This window comes from Cloeon dipterum, chromosome 1 (genome assembly GCF_949628265.1).
Source record: "Cloeon dipterum chromosome 1, ieCloDipt1.1, whole genome shotgun sequence".
Taxonomy (NCBI): domain Eukaryota; kingdom Metazoa; phylum Arthropoda; class Insecta; order Ephemeroptera; family Baetidae; genus Cloeon; species Cloeon dipterum.
The window spans coordinates 20,094,299-20,117,676 of NC_088786.1; the positions used below are offsets into that span (position 1 = coordinate 20,094,299).

The 23,378-nt window shown below is 38.0% G+C and overlaps 5 protein-coding genes across 6 annotated transcripts; 2 read left to right on the plus strand and 3 right to left on the minus strand.

Moving 5' to 3' along the window:
• Positions 1 to 910: 910 nt before the first annotated feature.
• Reg-5 (Rhythmically expressed gene 5) lies at positions 911 to 7,791 on the plus strand. The gene is made up of 5 exons (XM_065496806.1): positions 911 to 1,068; positions 4,844 to 4,910; positions 5,061 to 5,165; positions 6,083 to 6,157; positions 7,241 to 7,791. Exons 1-5 carry the CDS (start codon positions 973 to 975, stop codon positions 7,534 to 7,536), a joined length of 639 nt encoding a protein of 212 aa, XP_065352878.1. The 5' UTR covers positions 911 to 972; the 3' UTR covers positions 7,537 to 7,791.
• A 737-nt stretch (positions 7,792 to 8,528) lies between these two features.
• LOC135937748 (calpain-7-like) lies at positions 8,529 to 12,800 on the plus strand. Its single transcript, XM_065480964.1, has 12 exons — positions 8,529 to 8,852; positions 8,940 to 9,097; positions 9,162 to 9,324; positions 9,377 to 9,596; positions 10,018 to 10,206; positions 10,260 to 10,524; positions 10,682 to 10,909; positions 11,339 to 11,583; positions 11,638 to 11,849; positions 11,901 to 12,106; positions 12,309 to 12,535; positions 12,591 to 12,800. Exons 1-12 carry the CDS (start codon positions 8,627 to 8,629, stop codon positions 12,730 to 12,732), a joined length of 2,481 nt encoding a protein of 826 aa, XP_065337036.1. The 5' UTR covers positions 8,529 to 8,626; the 3' UTR covers positions 12,733 to 12,800.
• LOC135937755 (uncharacterized) lies at positions 12,772 to 15,311 on the minus strand. Its single transcript, XM_065480978.1, has 9 exons — positions 15,159 to 15,311; positions 14,981 to 15,106; positions 13,720 to 13,816; positions 13,635 to 13,663; positions 13,542 to 13,577; positions 13,358 to 13,481; positions 13,214 to 13,293; positions 13,127 to 13,154; positions 12,772 to 13,070 (listed from the first exon to the last, which is right to left on the minus strand). Exons 1-9 carry the CDS (start codon positions 15,210 to 15,212, stop codon positions 12,871 to 12,873), a joined length of 774 nt encoding a protein of 257 aa, XP_065337050.1. The 5' UTR covers positions 15,213 to 15,311; the 3' UTR covers positions 12,772 to 12,870.
• Positions 15,312 to 15,460: 149 nt separating this feature from the next.
• LOC135937760 (uncharacterized) lies at positions 15,461 to 17,346 on the minus strand. Of its 2 annotated transcripts, none has more exons than XM_065480995.1 (9): positions 17,207 to 17,346; positions 17,077 to 17,148; positions 16,931 to 17,027; positions 16,176 to 16,204; positions 16,089 to 16,124; positions 15,906 to 16,026; positions 15,776 to 15,855; positions 15,665 to 15,719; positions 15,461 to 15,607 (listed from the first exon to the last, which is right to left on the minus strand). In XM_065480995.1, exons 1-9 carry the CDS (start codon positions 17,333 to 17,335, stop codon positions 15,510 to 15,512), a joined length of 717 nt encoding a protein of 238 aa, XP_065337067.1. In that variant the 5' UTR covers positions 17,336 to 17,346; the 3' UTR covers positions 15,461 to 15,509. The 2 variants fall into 2 exon arrangements, with proteins under 2 accessions (XP_065337067.1, XP_065337060.1); XM_065480988.1 differs by having other exon boundaries at positions 17,077 to 17,163.
• Positions 17,347 to 17,437: 91 nt separating this feature from the next.
• LOC135937771 (cysteine dioxygenase type 1) lies at positions 17,438 to 22,492 on the minus strand. The gene is made up of 5 exons (XM_065481011.1): positions 22,212 to 22,492; positions 19,032 to 19,149; positions 18,556 to 18,700; positions 17,787 to 17,956; positions 17,438 to 17,731 (listed from the first exon to the last, which is right to left on the minus strand). Exons 1-5 carry the CDS (start codon positions 22,421 to 22,423, stop codon positions 17,699 to 17,701), a joined length of 678 nt encoding a protein of 225 aa, XP_065337083.1. The 5' UTR covers positions 22,424 to 22,492; the 3' UTR covers positions 17,438 to 17,698.
• Positions 22,493 to 23,378: the final 886 nt, after the last annotated feature.

Genomic DNA, 23,378 nt, shown 5'->3' on the forward strand with positions numbered 1-23,378 from the left:
TAGCCAAAACATCTTTTATTTTCTTGCAAATGGCTGTGACAGAAAGTAAATCGTTGACAAATATGAATTTTAATATTTAAAAGTTAATTCTATCTTGATCGTTGACCTACTAACTCAGAAATGTACAGAATTTTTGTTTGTTTCAAGAAAGATGTCGTCAAACGCTCCAAAGTTCAATTCAATTATGTTTACGGTTATTATGCGTTTTCGGTTTTTGTCAGTAAATTTATTGTTTGCAACGTTCCAAATACAGCCAATCCAGAGGAAGGAGTTTTCAGCTGGTGCTTTTCATTTGAAACATAGACGTTTACATTAAAGTAGCACTGGAATTTCATTTTTGACAGGGCCAATTGATTCCATGGTGGAAAAATTGAATTATTTCATGTTGAGCCAATGGTTTCTTATTCTTAGCGTTTTTGTCGTTCAATCTTAAAAAAATTAAAACAAAAAAACTAGTTTTGTAAAGGAAAAGTCTGAGATTTGGATTGTTTCTATTTTTTGTGTAAGTTCCAATATAAATTTTAGATAATGTAGTAAGACTATTAAAATAAAATAAGATTTTGAAGATTGTGTTAGTTTTAATTTTTATTCTGTATCGATCCTTTGATCCGACTCGGAGAGCAACATTTTCCAGCTCTCCGTGGATGTTACCATTTCGGTGGTCCGACTCCCACGCGCCACATTCTGTTCTCTCCTTTAATCTCTATTTCTCTGGTGCCGACAGGCGTGCAGCAATAGTTATTATCGAGGCAAACGCGAGCGCGAGGATGACGTCAACGAGCGCGGAGCACGACGCGGCTGCGACGCGGATGGTAATCTGCCCGCATGCATCCTTCCTCGGCCCGCGAAACTGATGGCCCGGCCGCGCAGGAGTCGTCGTCGGCGCCCCTAGCGGCCGACGCGGCAAAGTGTCAGGTATAAAGGGCGCTCGCTCGTGGTGTGGGCAAAGAGACAGGTGCCGCACTCAGAGAAATGTGGAGAACGACGCTGTTGCTCGCCTCGGCGCTCGTCGCCGCCGTCCACACCTCGGGCATCCCCATGTGGGAGTTCCTCGACAGGAGTGAGAAGGTAGGCAGACGCTTCTCTAACCTTTTTCAGCTTCACCCTAAATCATTAAAAAAATCTCATAGAGATTAGTCATTTCGTTTTATTTATTTTTTATTTTATTGTTGTTCAGATTTTTTATTAGTTTCCTGCTGTATATTTACACACGAAATCTGGATGTTCCAACTTGAGAACTAAATTAAATCTATATAATTTTTAATATTCGTCACTAGTAAATTAAGTTTGATTAGTTTATTTCTTCGTAAATTTAATTTTTCGTAATTGTCTTCCGCAAATAATTTTACTAATTAAATTAGCTTTTTCGTTTACTCGAGCTAGTGGAACAGTTTTATTTGCTGCTTTCGAGTGCCGAGTCACCGCTAATAATAAGAGAGACGTGCAGCATGTACAGGAAAGGGTAATAATTAGTGCTTGCCGAGAGTCACGCGTGCCGACCTAGCACAATGAAACGCGCGCGCCCCGATGATATAATGCCGAGTGAGACCTGACAATTACCTTCAAACAACGCTTTTAGAGCGAATTTAAACAATGCAACAAGTTAACACAAACAGAATACCAGCAGCACAATTCCTCGAAAAACGAAAGCTTAATACAATTTTAATAATTTGAACTGCCTTTCCGAGTGTTGTTAAAAGTTATCATGAGAAAAGAATGAAAAACAATACACCAGGAAAAAATTCAACCAAAAATAATTTTGCGAGTGGGTGTGGGCGGCTAAAATTGAAGTTTTGAAAATGAATATAATATCCCTCACACGTTCTCGTTTAGTACAGCCAGATATTACGACCCCTCTTGCCTCATCAGTAAAACTCCGCATCTAGACAAAACTTACTGGTCATTGAAATTGATTTTCCGACTCATTCTTGAGCCGACGTAAAATGTTTATATTCTCAACATTCCGCACCTTTCATTATCCATTCACACAAAGTATAATCAAATTTATAACATCCCATTAGCATACATTATTTAAAATTTGATTTGCTTCAAGTTGAGTACAATATTGTTTGTCCAGTTTTTGCCGTGCTCCGTTTTTTTAATTAAAAATATCCAGTTTCGGAAAAGAATTAACAAAACTGTGCCACATGTAAAGCTAAAGAAGGTTAAAAATCTTTCCAAGTTGACAATAATATTAATTTCTATCATATCTAGAAATTACAATAAAAAACCGATGCAATGGTTAAGTTTTAAATTGTAAATTCTGAAAATTTGAATTTAATTTCCTATTTAGCTTCCTTCTATATTTTATGGAGAGCTTAAGTGCAAACATAAAAGCTCTAAAAAAAACAACTCTCATCCAAACACGCCACACCAACGTTGATTAATACAAAGTATAAAGAGGAGGATGTTTTTGAAACGTCCAAACGAAGAATTCGTCCTCCCTGAGTGAGTGTTCACCTTCAGGGCTCCTCATCAGTGTCAAAATTTGTTCCGGTGTGGATGAAAATGAAAAGTTAATCGCCGATCTAGCCTAATTTATTTTGCGTCCTTTGCCCGAAAAGGATTTTTAGTCAGTCATGCCCATGGTAAACACACACCTTAATTGGCCATTGTTTCTCGTTGGCTGCATCCTAAAAAGTAAATAAACGAACATGCGTGCACGCTCAGATGCACTTTCGTGCCTAATGAGATGACGAATGATGCAAAATAAATGATCTATAAATTTCCCTAAAGCGAAAGTGGATTTTTCAACTCTACGCACTAATAACAACATGAAAATCTTAATGACCCGTTTGTCAAATAAACCTTGGCGAGGATGAGTCCGTCTCTTGCAGCGCGATATCTTATTCTTCACCTTGCGACGGCAGTTACGCGGCAAAAGAGAGAAAAAAACAGAAGAGAAGCGAAAGGTCGCTGCCAGGGGGGTCACGGGAACCTTACTTTCGCGAAGAGGTCGCGGTAGTGACAAATCGACCTGATATATTGTTGTATGTTGTTGACGACCTCGCCGCCGGAACAACAAATTGACGAGTTGTTTTGTTATTTCCTCCATCAAGAATATATACACGGAGAGGAAGTCTGTGCGGGCAGGAAGGTTCTGTTTACTTTACTGCTCAGCTTTTTTATTATCATCGGCTGCGAGAATCATCGTTTTATTAATTACAGCCGTTTACGAGCAAACAGACGCAGCCTTCTCTTGTGAATACTGACCGAGTCGTTGTAAATGAATTTATTCACGCTTTATGCATGATGCTAATTGGACTTGCGCGATTCTCCCATTGTTTCGCGCCTCGATCGTCTCACGCTTTCAAGATTAGATTTATTAAATGAGTGCTGAAATCCGTGATTGCTTGTTCAGATCTAATTTTCATAAATTATTATTCATTGCCGTGGCGTTACTAAGCAGTTTATTATGGAGAATGAATTCTCGCGTTTTTCTGAAGATTTTCTTTGCCCTGAAATCAACTGCGTGCATATGAATTCTTCGTCAAGCTGCTTGAGCAAATTGAATGCCTCCAGAAAATTCTTGTGTGATTTCGATTTCGGTTCACCAGTTAACAGTGTAGAGTACATATCTAAAGCGTTTTTACTGGTGTAGTGGTGTATGACAGAAAGTTGAAGTGGGTCCGATAAAATTTGAATTGTTGACTAGTTAGCAGTTGATCTTATTGCAAGTTTGAGTTGCGCAATATTCAATTTAGAGCTGAGCAATAGCAGTTAAATTTCATAATTTGCAAATTTTCTCGAAAAATTAAACGTTTTTTAGTCAATGTTTTTTTTTTGCATAACTTAGGTTCCTATCTCGTTGCGATCTATCAAATGCTGTGAGAATTATGAGTAAAATTTCCCTTCTAGCGAAATAAATCATGATTTCCAATAAGGAGACTTAACTAACATTTTGGGAGCCAATTTTCTCAGAAATTTAAATGCCAACCTGACAAAATTTTAGCTCTTATCAAATTTTCAGAGAATATTATTAAAAGGTAATATTTCATTATATGCACTTAAAAATGCTCAGTAATTTTGTGACATTATGTATCCTGAACACTTTAAAAGGGTCAAGGTATTATAAGAAATAATTTCATATTCCACCACTGACAATGCTGCTTTAATTCTAGACAACAAGACGTTTTACTTTGTGTCACTGCTGGCAACTGCCTTGAATTTTTTACTTAGACATTTACACGTAAGCGATGGGTTCGGCTTCAAATACAATTTATCTTTGTTTGTTTTACAACAATAACGACAACCTCACCTTGCTCACGTAATATTTCTCGACATCCTTCACTCTGAATTTAATTCCAATTTCTAATAATAAAATCAGTGTGTAGCGCCAGTAAATTAAATGCGGGATTGCAAAATAAAAGCGTTGCACCATTACCAGGTCGTGGCCAGCTAAAAAAATGCAGTCAAAATATTTGCACTGCCGAATGCCGGTTCCTTATTACAAATTGTCGTAAAGCAACTCCGTCTCTCGATCATTGACCGGATTTGGAAATACACCCAGCACCAGCACCAGCACACACTCACAACTCTTGATCTCAAAAGCACCGCTCGTGGAAATTATTTGGTAGAAAAAGGCGGCGGCTCCCTGTGTGTTGCGTAACGAACGGTATATCTGAAGTGAAGCGACTGGGGTCCTCGACGGCCCACTGACCCAGTCGCTCACTGGTGCTGCGATACGAGTGACCCACTTCGAGAGTGGAAATTAAACCTCGGAATTAAATTAAATTTCCAGGTCTTTCTCACATAAACACACGTGTTTCTGATAAATGCATGCACCTTGTTACGCTCGGCCGAAAACTGCATAATTTTAATGCAACGCGTACTCTGTTCGCAGGTGAACCGCCTCTTCCATGTGTTTATGCGACAAGTGGACGACTACTGCAACAAGTCCGACATGCCTGGTGAGCACTTTTTCGTAACTTATTGCGTTTTGCCAAAATTATTGCCGCCGGCCATGAGAACGCGGACAAACAAGATCTCCTTTTAAAAATGCAAATTAATTTCAGTAGGAACTGCAAATTAGGTATTAAATTTCTCGTTTATAATTGCAGACTGTAACAAGGCGATGATGGTGCATGGTTTGAGTTCTTTGGCCCGCATGGAGGACCACCATTTGGACTCGATGGACCCTTACCAACGCGATGCCCATGAGCTGAGTGAGTATGTTTCTCTCGTCAGAAACTGGTTAATTTTATTCTTTTTAATCATCATAAATATAACACTTTTTAAGAGACTGATATCAAAATATAAAAAGTGGATAATATGTAATAAAAAGATTCCGATGAAATTTTTTACCTTTCCTTCAAAATTGTGGGAAAGAGCTAAGATTTTCCTAGGTTGCCGTTTAAATTTACTAGAAAATATATTGGCTCCACTGTTAGCGGTGAGCAATGCAACTCAATGGAAAATAATGATTTATTTATAATATATTTAATTCATTAAAGAGGATTGATAGATCAAAACCCAAAAAAGCAAAAATTGACCCAGGTAGCTATGTAAATTTTTAAGAAAAGTGGCTGCAAAGTTAGCTTGCTTTTCTAACGGCGAGGACTGTCTCCGTACTTGAAATTTGATTTTATTTCTCAATTAAAGTTTCCATAAAAAGTGCCATACACCGTTAGATCGATTTTGACGAGAGGAATCGAAAGCTATCAAGAAAATATGCTCAAGTGTGCTGTAAAGTTTTAAGAAAATTGGCAAAGTTTGAATTTTTAATTCCAAAAACCTCCCCTCTTTCAATCATTAAACATTGAAGAGCGAATTGCTTACTATTTAGTCATAATTTCTAATTATTTAAAATTGTTAGCCTGTAAAGATTCACTTTATACTCCTTTTCCTGGTATAGACAAACCAACCCTCAGGAAAAAAATTAACTGAGCGCGTCAGCACTCTTGACCCTCTGAGGCAATCGCATCCGCCTCTCTGTTTCTTCCACCATAATTTCAACCTGACGAAGGTCAAGAGCTTTGTCTCATTACATGCAAAATTCGCCGAAGCGTCAATTCTCAAGAGCGACGTAAAATGACGATAAATATTATGAATGTTTCTAATTATACGCGTGCTTTGTTTGCAGTCTGGGACGCCATGATGCACGAACACGACAAGAACCACGACCACGAGGAGCCCTCCAACGGCGGAGACGCGACCAGTAAGTTGAGCGAAAGATAATATGCGTATACCTTAAGGGGAAAATTTACGATCAAATGCCTCATAAAACGGTATAGTTACGGAGTTACGCGCCCGTCGCAAGGTTGAGGACGACCTGACCTTAGACCTCAAGCTCAATTTCCATTTTTAGATTTTTATTTTTCTGCTCTCTCTAAGAGTCGGTATTTGATGTTGTTCGCTTTGGGTACTCATAAATATAAAGAGCATAATAAAAATTAAAGAAAAAGTAGTGGTTTAATTGTGAGAGAAAAGAATTTAAACTATCTACGTGCCAAGCATTTAAATCGATGGAAGTAAAAAACTAAATAATTAGAAGCACCAAATCCTCAATATCTTGTAGAAAACCTTTAGAAGAAATTTAATTAAATCAATTCAACAGTTGCGAAATCCCTTAGTGTTCGAAGCTGAATAACGCAAGACTCGTGCAGACCAACCTTTGTTTCAGACGTTTGGTAGACTTCTGGGGGCTCAAAATATGTCATTTCACTTTGTTTTTAAAACATTTTTGTTTCATCAGACAAATTAAAAGCTAATTTTAGCTGTTGGAACACTCTTTTCGCTCTTTCCCGTAAAAAGCGAAAGTGAAAAAAATTGTCAGAAATAGAAAGAAATGCACACACAGGTATTTCTTAATTAAATTTAAAATTGACGACTTGGGTATAGGTTTCGCGCTGATAAATTTAAATTGGTTACCTACAAGTGAAATTCTGAAAGGAAAAACTTAAATAACACACTCATATATACTTTTCCCCCATTCAAAACATATTATTTACAAATAAGTTACCATCCTGAATTAATTTATTAATTTGAATCGGCAATTTTAAATTTCATAAAAATGGTTTTTGTGTGAAATCACCAATTTTAAATATCCATGTTGTTCATGGAAATGTGATCACAATTTTTATAAGATTGCTGAAAAAATCGAATCTTAAGAACCAAGAAAAATCGTTAATTTTTAATATTTTTTATTTAGAATAGTGACGTATAGGGAAGTGATTATTTTCTAAATTATCTTATATACGATTGAATTCTCTAATTGACATTCGTGTCGTTATTTGTGCAGACGTGCTGTCAAAGAAGGACTCAAACCAGGCTGAGGGCGACCAGCAGGAGCCCAAATTCGGCGACGAGGGCGCCGCGAGCAACCAGGAGGTGGTGTACGCGCCGCTGCAGCACTCTGGCGGGCCGATGATGTCCCGGCTGCGGCCTGACGGCAGCACCGTGCCCGGCGACCCTCCCGGCGGCCACCACATGACGCCCGACATGGACATGATCGAGCACCAACTGATGAACCAGATGCCGCACCGCGTCGCGCGGCCTAGGGACACCAAGTTCCCTTTCCTGCAGCGCAAACAGTGATCCTTGAGTTCGTCCCGACGCCTGCTGTACATACTAACAAGCCCTATTTATGACAACAATTTTTCCTCTTTGTAAATAAAACCTTCTTTGTAAAAGATCTGCGTTAAATCGACCGGGTGCGCATTTTCGGTTGTGTGAACGAACTTTTCTAGTGCAAAAACAGTGCGGTCTCAATGTCTGTTCCTAATTGACGCTCGTGTAAATGTGTACAGATTATGTAAAATAATTTTAATAAACTCGATTTTAAAAATAAAATGAATTATGATATTTTTTCTACTCACCTTAGAAATAAAGAAATTAAAATCGGCGGGCATTAATTGACAACAATATATAGCATATTTTATAATTTTGTAATACACTGCTTTATGTTTCCCTCATGTTTAATGACCTTTCTATATTTACAATGAAAATATTTTATAGACGCATGAAAAGCAGGTTTTTGAACATTTTGAGTTTTAACTTAATGCCAAAATAGTACTCTATAGTTTTGACTTTTAAACTAAACAATGAAATAAAAATAAAATTTCTCTGACTTGAGCAAACTATAATTTTCCTATGTCTCGAAAACCCGTCCAAATTGCTACCCACTCTTCCGGTGAATCACTCAAACTATTTTTACAAAACTTTTGTAAAATGTGAATAAATATTATTATGATGGATATTTTCTTTGTATTAAAAATGAAATAATATACATATTATGCAATTAGAATAATTATATTTCTTAACTTGGCGCTTAGCGCCAAACACCAGGCTGGCATGGAGCGCAGGACCAGCAGTTATGTGAACATTCTGTCTTCTGACTCTCAAAATAAGATGAAAATATTAAATTGCTTATTGTTCAACAAAATTTACAAATGAAGTCATCAATTCAATAACTTGTTAGCGTGAAAAACCATTCTTAAAAATAAAATGTATATTTGAATTAGCTCCTTTGCATGCTCTCCTTATTTGTTATATTGCCACTCTACTCGCCACTCCCTCCTCCCACTCGTAAAATCAAAACATGGACTAACACCTGATTCACCAACATTCCTGCTGCAATGAAAGAGTTTTTTTCGTAGAATTTGAGTCGATTTGATTCAACAACATAATGAGTTGGAACGTGCAGCCAATTATTGAGGATGCAATGGCCGCCGCTGGTCGAGCGGTGACCTTTGACACGGCCGGGCAAATCGGTCCTGCTTGCTACTTCTACCGAGAAGCAGCCAGGTTACTCGGGTTAGTTGCCAATGCAGGAATTCCAGCGGACCAGCAACAAAGTTGGCTCATCAAGGCTCGTGATTATACCGCTAGAGCAGAGGCTTTGGAAAATTCAGGTTTGTTACATGTACATACATATTAATGTTTTATTTATTAAGTAAATTTTATGACCTAAAATATTAACAGAAACGATCTTTCAATAGCCCCTCCGAAGAGCCCTGAAAAGGCTCAGTCTGAGGACCAAAAGAGCATGTCAAAGGTGAAGTTTTTCTTCCACCAAGCTCTGGACGCTGATGAATCTGGGGACAAAGATGCAGCTTTGGAAATGTACATGAAGGCCGTGGAGTTGAGTTTAGAGACTGTATGCTGGCAGAAAATATTGCCTTGAGTTTATTATTACCTGCATAATTATGTCGTATTTGCAGAAGAAGATTACGCCTGACGAGAAGCTACAGTTAAAACTAAAGAAATTAGCCACGCAAGCTCTGGAGAGGGCAGAAGCATTAAAAGGGATAACACAGAGCAAACCAGACACAATCAGGTCTGTTGGATTGAGGGCCGTACCTGAAGACAGCTCCCCAAACGAAGGTTTGAAAATAGACTGGTGTATTTACAAAAATGAATAATATTTTATCCTTAGAACCTAGTGCGCCTGCTGCAGCACCCGCTTCCTCCTCAGACCGTCCTCCTCTACACAGAGGGGATAGCGCCCATTTAGTAGTGACCGGACAGTCGTCTTACACAAAGGAGGAGAAATTGGTTCTGGAAAGGACGTCTAGAATAAATAAAAATGAATTTGTGCCATTTATGTCAGTTGATCTGCGTGAACAGTTTAGACTCACCATGCCCTACACAGACAAGTATGTCAATTTTGTAAAATTATCAAAATTTAAACCCTCGCGGTTCTTTCAATTTTTTTACTGCTAAAATTGACTTATACATTCATATAATTGCAAACAAAATAAAAAATTGAATTAAAATCCAAGTGAAGAAATATATTAAAAATTGCTACAATAAAGTTTTTTTTAGTAATTTTATATTATGGCAAGTTGCAAATTTTTGGCTGGACCCACATAAAAACCGTAAGCAATTCAGAAATATTCAAAATTAAGTATAATATTACGTAGCAATCAATTTGTCTTGAAAAGCAGAGTCTGTGTACCAAGTATCATTGTGATTGGACAAAAATTTTAGTTTCATCAGTAATTTTCTTTTAACTTCACGGAATTCTAATTTGAAAGATTGTCAGGGTTTCCTTGTTAACCAATGTTTGTAATTCAGGTCTGGCTTCTTGGCCTTATCACCAAAGCAGTCTAAAAATTTCGCTCGCTGGGCACGTCCAGACGAAATTTGTCCGAATCCAGTCATGTTTGGCGAAAATGGTGTCGACTGCTGGAGCATAAAACAAACCGTCGTGTCTGACTGCTCCTTTGTCGCGTCTCTAGCCATCAGCGCCCTTTACGAAAGAAGGTAGGAAGACTCAGCAAATCAAGTATTTCCCACAAAGCCTAATTTTTTTGTAGATTTAACAAGAAGCTGATCACCTCAATCATTTACCCTTGCAACTCTAAGCATGATCCTGTGTACAATCCGTTCGGAAAGTACATGATCAAGCTGCACATTAATGGAGTCGCTAGGAAGGTGGTCGTGGACGATTTCCTGCCAGTTGGCAAGCATGGCGAGTTGTTGTGCTCCTTTTCCACCAACAAAAATGAACTATGGATCTCCTTGCTGGAAAAAGCCTACATGAAAGTGATGGGTGGATACGATTTTCCTGGATCAAACAGCGTAATTTAACGGTTTTTTAATAATCTAATTCAACACTTACAAAATGAAGATGAAATTTCTCGTCTAAAATTATTAATTCTCAAGAGTGAGAATTTAAAAAAAAAACCAACCTTATCCTATGCTTTTGAACCTTTTTTCTATCCCTCAAAAATTGCAGAACATTGACTTGCACGCCCTGACTGGTTGGATACCAGAGCGGGCGCCAATGCACTCTGAAGAGGGTGCATTCAACAAAGATGCCTTTTTCACCACTTTGTTTGAGCGGCTGCACCGAGGGGATGTTTTGGCCACAGTTGCCACCGGAGTGTTGAACCAAGCAGATGCAGACAGAGCTGGACTTGTCCCGACGCACGCCTACGCCGTCCTGGACATCAGAGAAGTCAAGGTTTGAACATTTTACAGAATGCAGTTTTCCGTTTAGTTTTTTCCTGGTGGATTCTTATAAATAAAATTTAATAAGAAGATAGGGAAATTGTTTATAATTAAATTTTTAGTTATTAATGTGGGAGTAAATGACAAAAGCTATTTTAATAAATAAAAGGTTTAAGAGTGTGAATTATTAAAATAAAATATTATAACCTGAGATAAACAAGATTTATTTGATGAAAATGTCCTCTCCATTTGAAATGTTTAAAGTTGTTGGGATTAATTAACTAAATCTGCTGTAAAAAAGGCCTCTTTGTATGAATTAAAAAAATAGTCTTTTTGTCATGTCAATATTGCGCCCTTATGACAAACCCTCTCGATAAGAATGACAGGGAACTTCCTAAATTATCATAAATTCCCCTTTTTCAACTTGCTTATTTTATTGCAGGGTGTGAAACTTTTAAAACTGAAAAACCCTTGGTCCCACCTACGTTGGAGAGGAAATTACTCTGAACTGGACACGCGGCACTGGACTGAGGACATGAAGGCAGCACTCAAGTTTGATCCAAACAGCGCCGCCATGTTTGACAACGGCGTATTTTGGATCGATTACGAGAGCATTATCAAGTTTTTTGATGTGTTTTATCTCAACTGGAATCCGTCCTTGTTCAAATACACCTTCTGCCTTCACCAGTGAGCTTGACGAGATTTTAAATTTATTAATAATTTGAGCATCTTTCTCTTCAGGTCGTGGCAGGCTGGATTGGGTCCCATGAAGGATGCCTTCAACGTTAGTGAAAATCCGCAGTTCGTTCTGGACGTGCCCGCGACACAAAACAAGTCCAATGTTTGGGTTCTGCTCACGCGGCACATCACCCAAATCGAAGACTTTCGAGAGAACAATGAATACATCACGATCGTGGTTTACAAGAACAATGGAAAAAGGGTTTACTACCCTTGTAAGTACTGCTCGTGACTAATTAATTTGTTGCTGATAATTATTCTCGTAGATGAGCCAAGACCCTTCATTGATGGCGTCCGGATAAACAGTCCGCATTACCTTACAAAAATCCCAGTGAACGCTGGCGTCGCTGAAAAAATCAATCTAGTCGTCTCGCAGTACGAGAAAACCACGACAATCTACTACACCTTACGGGCTTACTCCACAATTCCATTTACGCTAAGGAAAATCGGCAGTTCGTTTGAATATAAAAAGGTAAGATTTTGATTAAATTAATAAAGGCGAACGCGGCTTGGTATGGGTATTACGATTTAGATGAAATTTTATGGAGGGGTTGCCCTAGGAATCCTACATTGCATTCTAAAATATTGTGTCAAAATCCCTAAAATTGCTTTTTTTACAGAGGCTCACAATTACAATGAATCAAATTTTCAAGGTTGAAATCTATTTGTTACAGGAGATAAGTGGTGAGTGGAAGGCGGGCACTGCCGGTGGCTGCCGGAACCACAAAGCCACCTTCCTGACCAACCCTCGCTACCAGCTCAACCTGAGCTCTGTGTGCAACCTTCTGATCAACCTGAAAGGACCCAAGCAGTACCCAATAGGCTTTGAAGTCCTCTGCGTAGTCAGCTCGGACCAGAATTCACCAGGGGCCTTCACAACAAAGAGCTCGGGGGACTTCAGGTAGGAGCTTTTCCTCTTTTTAAATTTCGTAGTTTGATCGTGAATATCACTAAAGGTCGGGTTTCGTGGTGCTGGAGCTGGAAGGCGTGCCGGCCGGAACGTATGACGTGATCGTGAGCACTTTTGTGCCCAACCAGTTTGGACCTTTTATCCTAACCGTCAAGAGCAACAATCAGTTCAATATGGCTGCGTTGTGATTTTATTATTGATTTTTATTTTTTAACATTAAAATCGCATTTTGTTTTTTGCAAACCAGTAAAAATCACCCCTTCTTTTATTAAATCGTGACCTCAATCATTTAAAACTTTAAGAAAACAAGTTTAAAAACGCTTCACTCAGTAGAATCTATCTGTTGACTTGGTGGAGGAGGCGGCCGATGAAGAATCATTGATCGTCGTAGAAGTCGACAGCGATTCAATTTGGGACTGGTTTGTCGTCACTGCAGGTCCAATATAACCATTCAAAGGCGCAGGCCAGGGGTTGCACTTGGACTTTCCATTCGCTACATTTTCAAAGAACACGTAGCATTCCTCCACTGTTAAAATAAATATGTCAAGAATCCAGCATTTGATTTAATAGTAAAAAACTAACATGACGTGCGGGATTCCTCCGGGCATTGCTGAATGAAATGATTTAACAGTTAGTTTTGTCTGAAAATCTGTCAGGTGTGGATTTTACCCTGACTCCAATGCTGTAGAGGCAGTAAGCGAAATGAAGGTTGGTCATCTGGCAGTCTCCCTCTTTCGTGATGTCGGCGTCTATCATATTGTATTAACGCATAATTATATGAAAATTGAAAAATCGTGGAAGTCTTATAAATACACTGCAGTTGGTCCAAGCACGTGTCAAAGGCTCCATTAATTATATTTTTCCAGTCATTCGAAGGGGTTGAAGCCAGAAATTGAGCTCGCAGTTTTTCCACATTCGCAGTTCCATTTTCGTAAAGCTGAGAAATAGTTTGCAGTTAGTGACAAATTGTTTGTCTTAATAAATAACAATAAAGCACCGAATCCCTCCGCTTGATAGTACAACTGACGATGCACTGCACGAATTATGATTTTTAAAATCAACACAGAACTTAAAACATTTCAAATCTCACAGCCAATCCCATTTCTGCGAGTCTGCTGTCTGAAATGCCGAGTTTTTCTTTATTAGACCTTTTCGAATTTTCCTACTAAATATACCTTTGTTTCCTTTGGAAAACCCTCTCTTCTTAGTTGCGCATATTGCAGTGTCACTGGATGTGAAAGGTGTTGGGAACTTGCAGCACAAAAAGTTTTTCTGCAAATTGGGATTTCAGTTTGAAGCCCTCTTTAACGAATGCTAAAGAACTTATTAAATATTTACAGGGGGTTAGCATTTTTTGCGGTTTTACCCTAATTTTTGCCAATTACCAGTGCAACAGTTTTAATAAAATAAAAAAATTTATGACTTATAAGCTTTAAAACTAGCTAAATTAAAAAAATCTGGTTTTAATTTAATGTTTTATAAGTCAAATGAGCCAGACATTTTCAATTTAAAAAAATCAGGTCTGTAAAACGCGGTAGAAAAATATTGGAAAACAAAATCTCGTTTTCGGAAGCTTTGGATATTTGGTGAGCTTTGCTCAGTTGGCAAAATCACACATTTTCCACACATTCATTGTAAATATTTTATTTTTGTTTAATAACAACTGATGTGTATCAAACAAATCATAAGGTATAAAAAAATCGAGGCAAGTGCAGCCTTTCAGTGGGGTTTTAGCTGCAAAAACAACATTTTGTAAGAATTTAAAATTAACGAACGGCTAAACTCTAGAAATTGATTTAGGATAGATAGCTATAGCTAATAGTGAATTTCTGAGAGAAAAAATTATATAACACGATCTTGTAGTGTACTGTACAGCGGCTGTTTCAGCCCCTCAGACCTTGGATCAGCAGTATATTTTACTCTAAAATAAAATTCATACCACAGTGTTACCTGCAGAGAATAGTGAAAGGCGTCCAAAAGTTGTAGAGAGGAGTGACGAACTTCTGCAAACCCCATCACTCGCTCTCTCTGTGATATAACCTTCCCTCTCAAAAATTCACAAGCTAAAATTGTCATCCTTTATTGTGAAAAGCTAATTTCAAAGAGTGAAATTGTGCTTTTTCTAACTTGAGAATTCATTAAGGAAAACTTATGCGAGATTTCATTTGCATGATTATGCAAACCTTGTAATGCCATGTTATGTAACTGCACTTTAAAAATCGTTCAAAATTTATAAGCAATATTTTAGATCCTGTTTTAAAGACTGAATTACCACATTTTTATTTATCTCTTCTTCAAGAATTTTACCCATAGAAGTTATTTTAATCTAATACAATGAACACCTTTTATCCCCGCACAGCAAACATTTATCCTTATTTCAAAACATATACCTAAACCAATTTACTTGGTAGAAGTTCAAAATCAATAAGAACTTACCTGAATTGTCCACCAAGAACAGGCTTTGACGGTGTCCACTTGCCTGACATGACGCTTGTTGGTGCCTCCGAAAAGGCCCGCAAGCGGATTGCCAAAGTTTAGTCCCGTCAAGTCAAAGGCGGGTACCTTTTAAAGATTTCCAATTAACCCTCAGCTTTCAAAATCAGGGTAATATTGCCTCTTGGAGAAAAAATGCCGCGAGGGCGAGTACTACACACGCCCTGATACCCATCGTTGCTGTATCTTGCTGATCGAAAACGCTGAACGACACAGTAAAATGATCACGTAGGCATTTCCTTTCTGGCCAATGACGCGCCACAATGGCCGACAGCCCCATTACAACAGGATATCAGAAAAACGGAAAAACGTAGTTTTGTGACACATTTTGCGACGCAGTTTGGTAGTTTGAAATGAGCCAGCGTGTGCTCGTGGGAAATTTTGATTGGGAAAAATTCAGAGAAAAACATGACCAAGTTGCATTGCACAAAAAATCTTTAATTTTCATGCACAGAGTGTTTGCTTTTCCATTTTAGCCTGTAGTTTTTTGTTGAGAATCAGACGGTGCCTGCAGGGGCGTCCAGGGATCGCATTTGGACACTTTTGCGATCGAGCTCTTGCATTTTGCCGCTTGGAAAAATTGAAACATTGTTGCCAGTAATTAACTTTAAATTTCGAAATTGTTACCCTGAATTTTTGCGGACTGGCCTGTTTGCCTCTTTAGGCTCTCCGAAGGACATTTCTAAAAATAAGTTGATTTTAATTTGAAATTTTCTTACCGCACTTAAGGTTAATTACCTGGACGGCATACTGGTAAAGACAAAATGCGAAATGCAGATTCGGAAGTTTGCACTCGCCCTCGGTTGTTATTTCGGCGGCTGTTTAAACTTAGATGTTGATTAAAGTCGTGTGAACTGTAATTTTCAACTTTTCTGCTCCTTGGTGCACTTGTTAAATGCAGCATTCACGACTGGCACCCAAGCGGCACTCGAGTTGCTGAGGTACAATTGCTGAAGCCCGGTGAGATTTGCGTAACCGTCGCTTTTAAGCTGTCAAAAAATTATTTCAGACTTCTGATAATTCTATCTGTTATTAGGGCTCATTCACGTACCATGTCGGTTTTTTCCAAAATGCAGCTCAGAGTGCACTGAAAAAATATTTATTAATAAACTAATAAGATTGATAAAGACTGAAATACCGCAAATGACATTCCTTGAATTCTCTTGGCTGAAATCAAGAAGCTTTGGTTGTATTTTATAAATTTTTTGGGCTGGGAATTTTAGCACAATATATTCCAATATTTTTAATTTTAATACTGTTTTTCAGAGAAATGAATGGTCCGTTTTCTCGTGTGAGAGAGGCTTTACAAAAGTGATATGTATTTAACATTTTTAATAATTTTTGGGAATATTTTTCGTTGGTGAAACATAAAAATAAAAATAGTTCACTTTAATTAGAAACACATCTTTTCAATTACAATTTAGTAATTTTGAATTTTTATCTTATACACAATTTTAAACAAAGACTAAAATTATGACAGTTTTAATCCCTTTTTGAGTGAAAAAACTCAACGGATTGAATATGATTTTGACCATTTGATATTATTTTTTTTCTGTTGCTATAATAAAATATTTTAATTTTTTTCGTTAGTAAAGAACATTAATTTATTGTAATTATTGTGAAAATCGACGATCCCCTTTTTTCCTCCCCAAAGAACATATTTAAGATATCACTAAACCGACTTATATATCGTGTGATCGAAAATATTTTGAGGACCTGAGAACTGATCAATAAATATTTTATGCTTAAAACTATCGCATGGAATTATAAATTTCTTTCACGTGATCCAAAATGTGCACTTTAGCTCGGATAAAATGGGTTAATACCGAGAATGGTCCCATGACGATTGGAATAAGCTCAGAATAAAATATTCGATTCGTGTTTGAATTTAACCTTTCGGGTCCCTTTTCTTTTTGGTCACTTTGCTGAGACACGGTCCGTAGAATTCTTCTGGAATTCCGTCGGGTAGGTCGCAGCAATCCAGTGATTTCTTAAGAGCTTTGCTTTCGTAATATCTTTTAAATCTCTTTTTAATTTACCTTAATAGTCGTCAAAGAACATTGGTCAGCGTCACGGCGGTGCCTCTCGAGCGAAAGGTCGCCCCCTAGGGACTTGAATGCCGGAACCTTTGAAGCTTAAGAAAATATGGATAGTGAGTGATATTCAAACCTCTTTTGCGAGGAGGCCCACCAGGGCGAACGCAACCAACAAATTCCTCATTGCGACTGTCTCTCGATTGCTTTTTCGATGGCCGCTTCGTGGCATTGAAATTTCCCTTATTTCCTGTTGGAACTCCATGCCACACAAATTGGAGATCGATATGTTCGTGATGATTGATATGATTTTAATATTTTATTTTCCCAACACTTTCAAGGGTTTGTACGAAAAAAAACCAATTGATTGTTTACCTTAAATACATTTATTTATATTTAAAATCTTAAAATAATAAGTCCGTAAAGAACAATTTGCTAGCTTTGTACGTGGTGCGAAATGATTTCGCTATTTACAACAGTTTCTCGTGACTATATTTTATTAGGCAATTCTCTGTCACACGAAAAAGGCTGGGGTGTTGTGCCTTGATATGAGATAACATGAAATTTAAAATCTACGATATTATTTGTGTATTTTGGCACCCACAGCGGTCACAAAACTCTAAAATCGTCAGTTGTCTTCTAGTTTCGGCGAGATTTCAAGCTGCAATTATAAAATCAGTTAAATCGTTTCAACTTGCTTTTCTATTTTTCCGTACCAGGTTGTTCTTTTCCCCGAATTTGGTCCAGAAAGTGACTGGACACTTGCTCCTCTGTCCGGTGCGCGCGTTAAAGACGGAGCAGGAGTTAAAAGGTGGGCAGTACAAGTGCAGACTTACAGCCCGCTCGGTGTGGCTGGTGTTCTCAACTCGGTGTAATCCCATAGAGTCTGGAACAATTAGCAATAATTATTAATAAAAAATGTCCGGTTCTTGGTAGTGGATTTTGCCCATGGATAAGAAAACGCTAGAAGTCTGTTTTTTTTAAACTAAATTTTCTCTTAAAACCACGAAAATGTCAAAACTGAAGACGAAAAAATATTTTAAATATGGTTAACAAAAATTGTTTAAAAGACTCAAAATTAACTTGAAATATTTTAGGCGATTAAGTGACGGAAGAATTTACTGAATGATTAAAACACACGATATTTAAATAAAAACAGTTTTGATATGATGAAAAATAGAGCGCAAAACCAAAAATGCGTCGGTCCTTTTGACTGGCCCACTTTATTGTTTTTTCAAATTTGCTCATGAAATAGAGCTGAAACTAGAGAAGAAATAAGAAAATTTAAAAAAGGAAACTGAGGTTAATTTCAACTGAAAATAAAAAATGTATTTGTGGTGCATCGCTTAAGTACATGTTCTCAGCGTACATTATTCTCAGCGAGTTAAATACTGAAATATACACTTCTGCAAGGTTCCCGCATGAAGGATAAGATTAGGTGATAGAAATTTTGGACTGAGCAAATCGATAAGGTGGCAAATTTACCATTAATGTAGCAAACTTGGTTGACGTAAAGGCTGCTCCTGCCGATCTCTCTCATCTCTTTGATGTCTTCGTCCTTGATTTCCGAACCTTGGACCGGGTTCGTCGGCCACTCGAAACGGACCTCACTCAGCGTGCCTTGCAGCATCTGGGGATTAATACAGAATTTAAATATCTCGCATTTTGCAGACTATGGCCTAAGAAGGAGACTTTGATCCACCGTATTTAACATAAACTGAATTTTTAAATTTTTGGTAATTTTCTACGTTCAATCGCTGAAAAACCATCTAATTCCTTTTCTAAAAATTAAAACGTTGCTTCCGTGGAGTTACCTTTGGAGCCAAATTTATTCAAGTGCCAACTATTTTATACCCGCATGTTAGACTTAGAAAATTCCTGCGAAGACTTGCCCAATAAATTTGACAGTTTTTATAGACTGGTCCTCGGCCAAGTCGATTAAAAAATGTCATTAGGCTTACTTTCATGAAGCAGTGAGCGTCCGCGTGGTCGTGGATGGCCGAGCCGTGACCTTCGCCCCAGCAGAGAACGATCAGGTTGTATTTTTCATTGCCTGTATCCACCAGATTCCTCGTATATCTGCAACAAATAATAGCACTTCTCATTAATATTCTAGTTTTATCCGGATTTGGACGAGGTAACCGTAACGCAATTTTTCCGTCGCAATTTGACCAATAGAAATGCTGCGTAAATGCACTATCCTTCTGAGCAACAAAGTGCGTCGTGTTTGCGGTCCTAAGTTGTTGCCGCAGGGCGAGTTTCACTTTTCATTTTAATTGGCCGCGACCGTGTAAGAATGAGATTTCGAACCTCCAGCTGGCGTGCAGCAAACGCGTGTGTTTTTACGTCATAATATTAACTGCTTTAAACCAGCTCCATGGCGGAAAAATTGTGCTTGCAGGATTCCGGAATGTTCCAAAAATTTCGGTGATCTTGGAAGTTTGCAAAATAACTGATTGTAAGCACTGAAAAATTCTGGAAATTTGTTTTGTCCTTTACTTTAAGACCGAGGAAGAGCTAAAAAATTTTAAATGAATTGAATTTAATTGTTACTCAGCCCAAATTTGATTATTTCTCAGCATTTTTTTAGATAACTATTGAAACTTAACAATTTGCCAAATTAAATTCAATCGTTGCCTTGCAAAAATCCACTGATTTGACCGACTCTTTCGGACGACTCTCGTTAAAGGTCAAACGTGCGATTTCCTGATAAGAGATTAGAGTGCGCTTTATTTTTAACGACGTTGAGTAAATATCCGTTTGTTAGGGGTCATTCAATTGTGCCCCTTGGGAAAAGTACCGAGTTCTTTTGCATGCATCGATCAAGTGACCTCTCTTCTGCGATAAAAGCAACAGCCGATGGAGAAACAACCCAATGAGGCGAAAATTCGGCTGTGCAGACTTTGGACATATAAATTTCCCGCTTTTTAACGCACGCATTACCATTTAAGCCTTGCGTTATCTGCCTGCGATAAGCATCGATGGGGCGCGAAAAATCTTACACATATTTTAATCCACGCACAAATCGAAAGCATTTTATCTGCTTTTAATTCCTCCTTTTGCCTCTCGAAACCTAATCAGAACACGTGCTCTCAACATTTTGCTGTTTAGGGTTTTCTGAAGTACATATTTTCTTCAGTTTCTCCTATCTTTTCCCAACAGAGGGTCTTGTGCAACGTTTTTAGTCAGGTTAACAAAATATGACTTTAAAACAATAATGTTCCATTTTAAATTATTTTTTTAAGGTGGGTATTTGTTTGCTTGCTTGCTTGCTTATATAATGTCCGGAAGAGAAAAATGCCCCTGAATTGAACGATTGATGTTAGTTTTAGCTATTAAACTAATTGATTTTCAGTAAGGATAGTACCATCCTTAATTTTCAGAAAACCAAGATGTTTGTTTAAAAAATTGATACAGTAATATTAATTTTTACCACTAAATGGCATCATTCGTTCAATTCAGGAAGCCTTTAAAAATTGTTCTTGACTGTAAAAAGCAAATAGAAAAATATTTCACCTCCAACTAAGAAATATTCCCAATTTTTTAACATCGTCCTTGATAGTCGGTTCACAAACTCCAGTGAGTTTAATTGAACATTAAAAAATAGTTGGTTTTGTATTGTACTTATGCAATGACCTTTCCAAGAGGATCAACAAGTAAGTGCCATGTTTGGCAAGCAAAGGAAATAAATAAATACACGCATGCAGGCTTCGATGTCATGGTGATACAAAATATTTCATTATCACCTAAGATCTTATGGTAAATATTTATTTTATTTGTGTATGTTTTTGAGTGTCTAGAATATCTGCCTTGTGGCACACGTTTCAAATTAATTTATGTCTCGGCTGTCGAATGTACCTGACTGGCTGCAATCAGTTAAACGGCCGTAAAACGCGAAACCTGCCCGCAACCAAAAGAACATTCGCGCGTGTTCCCTGCGCTACAGAGATCGGCTCGGCGGTGACGTAAAGGCAAGCCTTTCTCAGGGGCCCTCTGATTCGCTCAGGTTCGACGCTGCCCACCGGACAATGATGTATCTGTTCTTGTATTCTGCGTTCCAAACAAACGCAGTTTTTGTGTTTACATACAAGCGGGGTCCTTTGGTTGACAGATTAGAGAAAAGCTGGTTTTTAGCAGCTCTGACAAGGCCGTCAGATTGCTGATAATTTAACGGGGAATTTGAACATTCTTCAGGTGGGCAATTCCAAGTACTCTCGTGACGCTAATTGTTTGTGTTTGCATAGTTTAAACTGGCTGTTTGGACTTATTGACAAAAAAAAAAACACTCCAGCTATTTTAAACAACTGGAATCTTTTGATCGGTTCACCTCTCTAGAAATGGGTGACGAATAGATAACGAACAGCAACTAGTGAAAACTCCGTGTCCCAAAATCATCGCAAACGAGTAACGTGGTCCGCGTTGGGGGAAGCCCAGTCCAGAAAAGGACCATTTCGTGATCCTGCCAATTAATTCACGCACGCTGGAAAGGTGCAAAGCAGCACGTAGCGAGTCGGAAATCTATCGCAAAATCCTCCCAAATCTTAATGGTCTCCTCATTGTAATGACAGAAGGGTCAAACGTTGGCACACCAGCCCGCATTCGACCCCCAAACATCGCTCGGATTCTCACATTGCAACGACGTGCACGCAAAGCATGCTCTTAACAATTCGAGCCAATGTTTTTTGCAGTTGTTTATGGGATATTTAAAAACAGAAATCCCATTTTTCCATAATCGGAAATCGAGAAACCTTTTATCACTTCGTTGTAGTGTTTTTTTATGATTTTTATATTTCTTAATACCCACTAAAACCACTTGAATAAAAAGAGTTCACAATATTTATTTCAAATATATGTGTTGCCTTCTTTTGACAAGTAACAAATTCACAACTTTGCGTCAGTGATGTGACGTTATATGTTATATTTATTTTTCAAAAGAATACACTTACTTTAAATATTTTAAAGTTAAATGTTTCAATCTTTTGACTAAAACAGTTTTTCACCCTTTTTAAAAATATCTTGAATGTTCCAATCTCTTTTTAATTTTCATTACTGTTAAAATTCAGCTATCAAATTTAAATTTTGTCTTCTATTTTGAAAAAACAGCCATGGATGAACCAGACAGATAAAGCAGAAATACTCACTTGCACCTGTCGAATTTGGCAAACTTCTTCCACTCTTTGGGGTCGCTTCGGTAGGCGAGCATCAGTTCTCTGACCTCTTCAACGTTGACCGAGTCCTGCGAGAAAATTTCCCTCAGCCCTTGGCGCAACTGCTCGAAGTTGATCGAGTTTTTGGGCAGCGGACGCTTTTCCACGTCGAGCGTCTGCTCCTGGTGCGAGACTTCCGTCGTCATTGTCTTTTCTTCACCAAAACCTTTCGTCTCTCCAAAGGCACAGTAACCAGTGCACTGCGGGACGAGAAGCTGCCCATCAAGAGATGCTTGTTTCGATGATGCCCCACTCCTGCATTTCGTCAACGAGGAATCCCACTATTTTTTTTCTCTCTCTCTCTCTCTCTCTTTCACTTCAAGAATGTTTATCTTCAGTCTTCACCGTTGCACTGTAGGAGATTTTTGCACGAAATTGTATCATTTCATTAGTCCAAATTTTATCTGATATTTTTTTGGTGGAAAACCCCTGGGAATTTGCAGAATTTGTGGTTTTTAGCATGTCTAAATAGCCCATTAGGATAAATATAAAGCTGTTAAGTATTCGGTGTGTTTACGATACGGAAATATTAGCTCTCGTACTTGTTAGCATTTGAACTTTGATCTGTTTTATCACGTGAAATTTGTTTGATTTTCAGCAGTCTTATTGGTGTTGTAATAATTTAAATATTGACCATTTCATCCAGCAGAAAAAATACTATATTATTGTTGATGCCGTTGGAAATTCAATAACTGAAGTAAGAGAAAGCCTTAAATAATTCGTTATAGGTCTACATTATTATCTTTTTTCACGTAGTGGGTACGTGATACGTGACCACTCGCGAAAACTGGCGCACACTTCTCATTTCCTCGCCTTCAGTTTCTCCAAACCATAATCAAATTAAGGTGAAAACGGCAAAATTATTTGCAATACTAATTACGGTGGACATTTAATTACCTGTAGCAAAAGGGAAAACGGCTCCACTTTGGCGCCTGCTAATTTTCGTCATTCATCACTTTTAATTTTTAAGGCAGCTGAAAAGTTAACCAAACGCTGAGGGTTGCGCATTTTCTCAACGAATGAATTTCTTAACGCTTATTCCTTTGTTATTGCACAGTAGTCTGGTGACCGTGGTCCAGCAAGGCTGACTGATTATGCTCA

Coding starts and splice junctions, on each gene's coding strand:
- Reg-5 (XM_065496806.1), top strand. CDS start 973: ATGTGGAGAACGACGCTGTTGCTCGCCTCGGCGCTCGTCGCCGCCGTC. Junction 5,166..6,082: donor ACGCGATGCCCATGAGCTGA/GTGAGTATGTTT, acceptor CTTTGTTTGCAG/TCTGGGACGCCATGATGCAC. Junction 6,158..7,240: donor CAACGGCGGAGACGCGACCA/GTAAGTTGAGCG, acceptor TTATTTGTGCAG/ACGTGCTGTCAAAGAAGGAC.
- LOC135937748 (XM_065480964.1), top strand. CDS start 8,627: ATGAGTTGGAACGTGCAGCCAATTATTGAGGATGCAATGGCCGCCGCT. Junction 9,597..10,017: donor ACCATGCCCTACACAGACAA/GTATGTCAATTT, acceptor TTTGTAATTCAG/GTCTGGCTTCTTGGCCTTAT. Junction 11,850..11,900: donor AAAAAGGGTTTACTACCCTT/GTAAGTACTGCT, acceptor TTATTCTCGTAG/ATGAGCCAAGACCCTTCATT.
- LOC135937755 (XM_065480978.1), bottom strand. CDS start 15,212: ATGGGTATCAGGGCGTGTGTAGTACTCGCCCTCGCGGCATTTTTTCTC. Junction 13,817..14,980: donor GTTCTTGGTGGACAATTCAG/GTAAGTTCTTAT, acceptor CCCAATTTGCAG/AAAAACTTTTTGTGCTGCAA. Junction 13,578..13,634: donor TCGCAGAAATGGGATTGGCT/GTGAGATTTGAA, acceptor TAATTCGTGCAG/TGCATCGTCAGTTGTACTAT.
- LOC135937760 (XM_065480988.1), bottom strand. CDS start 17,335: ATGGAGTTCCAACAGGAAATAAGGGAAATTTCAATGCCACGAAGCGGC. Junction 16,125..16,175: donor TTCAAGGAATGTCATTTGCG/GTATTTCAGTCT, acceptor ATATTTTTTCAG/TGCACTCTGAGCTGCATTTT. Junction 15,856..15,905: donor GTGCACCAAGGAGCAGAAAA/GTTGAAAATTAC, acceptor AAGTTTAAACAG/CCGCCGAAATAACAACCGAG.
- LOC135937771 (XM_065481011.1), bottom strand. CDS start 22,423: ATGACGACGGAAGTCTCGCACCAGGAGCAGACGCTCGACGTGGAAAAG. Junction 19,150..22,211: donor GCCAAATTCGACAGGTGCAA/GTGAGTATTTCT, acceptor TATTTGTTGCAG/ATATACGAGGAATCTGGTGG. Junction 17,957..18,555: donor CCAAGTTTGCTACATTAATG/GTAAATTTGCCA, acceptor TAATTGTTCCAG/ACTCTATGGGATTACACCGA.